The sequence below is a fragment of the Pundamilia nyererei genome, unplaced genomic scaffold, assembly GCF_000239375.1.
Source record: "Pundamilia nyererei isolate P.nyererei 1_Seehausen unplaced genomic scaffold, PunNye1.0 scaffold00110, whole genome shotgun sequence".
Taxonomy (NCBI): domain Eukaryota; kingdom Metazoa; phylum Chordata; class Actinopteri; order Cichliformes; family Cichlidae; genus Pundamilia; species Pundamilia nyererei.
In genome coordinates this window covers 1885635-1890994 of record NW_005187511.1, presented here as the reverse complement: position 1 = coordinate 1890994, position 5360 = coordinate 1885635, and the positions used below count along the sequence as shown (strand labels likewise).

The following is a 5360-nucleotide window of genomic DNA, read 5'->3' as shown; positions in this document are numbered from 1 at the left end:
TATGGTGGCTACATTTAGTAAATGTGTTTAGACTACTGGTCATTTGGGTTACAGGATTGGCTTTTGTGTTTTAACATTTGAGAAAAACTGTATTTTGAGTATTTGCTCGATCTTGTTAAATAAAATCTGCAACTGAGAAAGAAATTAACCTCATCGCCATTTTCCTTAGTCTTGCCAATTAATAATCACAATTTTTGAATAACAATTTGGAGACAGAAAGGATGAGAACTGTGTGTGGATACACAGGAAGCAAGGGGACAGAGCACAGGAAAAGCTGTTTGAAGCCAGAGACTAAACTAGTTTTTACCTTGCCTGGCTGGTTCTGTCTTTTAACAATAATCTTTTTTTATTGGAAGAAGTATCATTTTATTCATTACATGTATGTGGAGTTTTAAATGGACACACATGCAGAAGTTTCAGTAAGCTGCAGCACCAGCAGAGGGGGGTGTTTTATTTCAAGCCAAAATGAAAATAATCACAAGAAAGTGTTTAAAAAGAAATGACTAACATGTTTACATGTAAATGCATATTAGCCACCTAGAGTCGCTTAATTGTTTGTGTTATTGAAGCAGCCTCCAGTGTACTTCATACTATACCTTCCCCGTTCACTAGAAACTTCTTTACTATACATACATTATCTTCCCTCCAATATCTGCATGCAGATGCTGCATGCGTATCTGGTGGACTGGGTGCATTTCTCATGGTCACTATAGAACTTATTTCCTTCTTACACCAAGGCAGTTTTTGTATTCATGAAGCTGTGCCCTGACCAATGGCTGAAACACGTACTCGTAAACCACCTGGGCAAAACATAGCTTTTCACAACACACGGCTAAGAACATGGACTTTTAGGAGAACTCAAGTTGTTTAATTCATTTAATGGTGATATTTGTAACAGGTCTGCTCCTGAATTTTAATTTAATTGGTCTATACTAGACATATGCAAGGTCTTGTATGCCAACTAACAACTTGGGCTATTAACCTAGCACATACATTATTATACATGATCACACGTAGTGAAGAAATTCTCTCACATACAGATATATTCTTGTTACAACACATCTAGGGGTGGCCAGAACATAACACACAGGAAATCCATCCTCGTCAGACCCCAAGCAGCACGCCACACAACTGATAGCATTTGATAATGATTTATTTACAATAGAATGATTCGTGAGGTTATTTAACACAAAAAGAAGAACTGCCCATATGGAAAAGATATATATAAATCTTATAAAGTTTGTATCTGTCTTGTGTGAAACTTGTATGAAAAGCATATAAGAGTGAAAACAGATATAAGATCTCTTGAAAAATTATATAATGAAACTTGTACGTTTTGGATACTTACTAAAACAATGTATGAAATGTTCTTTTCCATATGGGTGATTACAACTCAGGGTGGACCTAATGCCAAAACAAAAAAAGGGAGACTACTTCAGGATTGAACAAACTTACCTACTGAACAGAATTAAACCAAAAGACAAAAACTTACCTCCCTAAGTAAGAAAAACTGGAGAAAACTATAAAGAAACAAAAAGGCAGTCTACCCCTACATACTCTAGTATAAAGCAACAGCAACGAGCAAGTATGTGTTTGGTTTTCTGATGCTTGAAATCATCCTTGAATGGCATGGATACAAAAATATACACTTTTGTTTCTGCAGTGACAATAACTTATTATATTGTAATGAGTTGTAGATATTTACTATGTTCCATGAGTATTCTGTAACAGCTTTTGTTATTAAAATAAAAACCAAAATAAATCTTGGGGAAAAAAAGGTTAGAAAAACACAAATGCTGCTTGAATAACACATTGCACTGTTAATACAAAGCTATGGGCTGACACCAAAATAAAAAAATGTATGTTAATCTTTTGAAAATTGTTGTCTTTAATACAATTTGAAAGCTGAAGTAGAAAAGTTATCCGGGTGAGATTCCTACATAAAAAAAGAAAAACATCTCCTGCCTTGTCTATACGGCTTGAGTGTGTAATGGCCATATAGTCTTATCTTTTGTTTTTGTTTTTTTCCAGTTCAGTATTTTTTCATATGCTTCAGTGTGGCTGTAGAGTGCTGTACGCCAGTTCTGTTTTCGTTGTAGGTGTTTCATCTGGCTCCTCAGGGATGGTGGAGTACAAGTGGTATACAGAAGACTAGAAATAAAATAGAGCAAAAAGGTTTTTGCATCTGTATCTTCTCTGTTGTAAATAGTAATCTCTGTAGTCAGTTCAATACTGAGGATGCACTTGTTTCACTTACATTCTCAGTTTGAGACTCTTTTCTGTTTAGATGATCAGACCCTGCAACAGAACCAGAAGACAGATCCAGAGTTACATTTCTTTCACTTCGTATGTCTATACATGAAAATGCAATGTGTATGAAATAGGAAAAGGTCTGAGGAGTGTTCTATGAAGCAAGGTTATTGACTGAGCAAGGTAATTTGAATCTAAACTCAGAGATTTTAGTGTCACAAAAGTGGATCTCTTTTTACCACCTACATTGCCATGGTAACCTTTGCTAAACACATTACCTGGTCCAGACCAGTCTTTCTTTGAAATTTTGATTTAAAATTGGCTGGAAGTGACATGTTTTCACCAACATAACTGTGGTTATGTTATGCTAACATAGCTGTGTCGCTAGATATCATGTGGCACATCATTATATACCAGCTATAGCCCAACTTCAGTTACCCTACAAAAGTCACTGATTGTAAGTGTCACAGAAATGGCTTATGTATAAAGAAGTTTAATAGATGGTTCCAGCAGTTAAAATGTTCTTGCTTGTACGTGTCTGTGGTCAATATTGTAAGGGTGTGTTTATCTTGTCATAAAGAACAAGTTTTGTTGCACCGCTATTATCGCGAGGTTTGGGCGTGATAGTATAGGCTGTGAGCCCACGTTTAATAATCACGCTAAGGAGTTCAGCGAGCTATCTGCAAAGGCCTGGTTAGTCTACCAGCTGTACAAGGTATTTGTCATTTGCCATAACTGTATTGTAATATTGTGAAAATTTGTAATGTATGGTGTTCTAATTATTTTATGTTTTAATTTAGAATGCACAAGACTGTAAAGCTATTCTTCTAGGACCTCTGAAGTGGCAGGCGGCCACGAGGTAATTTTTGTTGTAAAGCACAAGTGTTACTTTTGATAGACTGAAGCGCTTAAAGCCTTTGTGTTTTATGTTTGCAGTTTTCACGGCGTTCAATAAATGCAGCGAAGCGCCCATCTTGAAGAAGCTGTGCCTGTGTTGTCATTTCGGAGTTACACTGATGTTTAGTTTTCTGTCTTCATTTATGTTGGAAGTGATAGCAGAGCTGTACCTTTTTAATTTTTTCAGAAATCTCTCTGTCAGAACATGGCATATCACATTTAGGCTAACTTCCTGCTAACTTCTAACTCTGTTAAATTTAATAAATTCTGTTTTCATGGATGCCTGGACATTAAACTTAATTGTTACTTCTGGTAAAGCAGCAACTCTGATCATTTTATCACAGATGAAAGAATTCAGACAGTTTTTAACTCTCAGTGTTTGTTTGACTTTGGGACCTGAAATGAACGGAGTTTTGGATCCAGATTACTCCGTGAGGCTCTGGACTACGGTAGCCGTAATGCTCCGATAATCCATCAAATGGTGCGGCTTTGTAGCTTACCAAAGTAGTACTAAAACATTTTTTGACAGATTTTTGAGCGCATACAATCGGTCCGTGGTCAGTAAGTACAACCAGAATTCATACATAAGGCGCACTGTTGATTTTTTTAGAAAATGAAAGGATTTTAAGTGCGCCTTATAGTGCAGAAAATACGGTAAATAGAACAAGATGCAAAGCATTAAAACATATTAAAAACAAAACAGCCTTAATAAACGTAGAGTAGGTTGGACCTGTAAGCAGGGTTCATAAGTCATCAATCAAAGACCGTATATCCCATCTGCTTTAAATGTTTTAATGCAGTAGAGTTGTTATTATTATTATTACTTGTCACATCCTGTTTATGACAGTTAAAATAAATAACATTCATGTAAGAAGTAAAATTGTCTTGTGTAAACTATATATGGTGTTAAATAGGCCTATACTACTGTATTTTAATGTTAGTCATGAGGGTGGTACTTTAAGAGCCATATATTTTATGAGGTAGAAAACTTTGGGAACAACTGGTGTATTTAGAAGCAAATGTCCGCTTGTGGGACAATTAAAGGATTATTCTATTCTATTTAAGCCCTCTGTTTCCCTGCTGGGAAACAGAGGAAATACAGCAGCTCACCTTTAGGTGGGTCATCACCAGGGACTAAATTGGTCATATTGAAGGCTTCAGTATCATCTGGAGACATCTTATTTGATAAAAAGAGAGGAAATTGAGAAAAGAAGAAGTAAGAATGACTAGCAATTAAAAACGTGAATTATTATTAGATACAGGGAAATTTATTTAAAAAAACAAACAAAAACCTAACAAAATGTAAAAGAAAAAGAAAAGTACCCATCCTCTTCTGTCAGTTTTTCTTGTGCTTGAAAAATCACCTACAACAAAAGGCAAAACTCATAAAAAACTACCACAAAAGAAAAAGCCCCAACAACAACATGAGTCATAGCTTTTGAAGCCACAAAATGGCAGTGTTTTTATCTAATACCTGTTTGGATGGACGCAAACAGGTATGAGAAAAAACACTGCATTTCGTGACAGCAGCTTCCTGTTGACTGTGGAAGCAGAATTCTACTTGAAACTGGACCCACTGAAATCTATATGGGCATAGACATTCTCATGGGTGTGTTAACTGGAGCTTGTTAAGCTGAGAGGCCTGCAGTTTGCAACTGGTTGTTTTGTGTGCAGGACAAGCTAACGCTGACTCTGAACAAAGCTCTTGTGCGTTTTAATTCAGCTCTGATTTTTTTTTTTTTAATATACATAAATTTGTAATTTAGGTGTATTTTCTAACCTTATTAAACACTGGGGTTTTTCTGTAATTACTGAACAAACTCGACAAACATAATTTTAAAGAATCAATGTATCACTTTAGATTAGATTTGTAGTCAAGACCGCCTAATCCGAGACCAAGAGAAGACCAAGTCGAGACGAGCCCAAGACTGAGACAAAAAAAAAGTCTTTAAACTGCAGCCAGATGCTGCTTCGTTTACGGGTGTCAGGCATATTTATGTGTTTTTGCTGTCGCACAGCCCTCCTCACCGCTGTCTGTCTCACTCACTTACTGAGAGGACAGACGCACGCTCCACTTGAATGTCGCGTCTCTCACCCTCTCTATTTTTCGCATAATGAGATATCCTCGCATGTGATTGGCCACAATATGGAGGGATTGGAGCATAGCTGAGCCACTGTGTGAGAGCTGAGCAGCGAAAGGAAATTAAGTGAGG

General features: G+C 36.5%; 1 protein-coding gene across 1 annotated transcript in view; it reads right to left on the bottom strand.

Moving 5' to 3' along the window:
* Positions 1–1534: 1534 nt before the first annotated feature.
* LOC102210057 (uncharacterized) overlaps positions 1535–5360 on the bottom strand; it is a 14141-nt gene continuing 10315 nt past the window's right edge. The window contains exons 7-10 of the mRNA XM_005741484.1: positions 4471–4511; positions 4258–4324; positions 2258–2298; positions 1535–2151 (exon numbers count right to left, since the gene is read on the bottom strand). Of these exons, the coding sequence (XP_005741541.1) occupies positions 2053–2151; positions 2258–2298; positions 4258–4324; positions 4471–4511 (248 nt within the window). The 3' untranslated portion in view covers positions 1535–2052. The remainder of the gene's footprint in view (positions 2152–2257; positions 2299–4257; positions 4325–4470; positions 4512–5360) is intronic.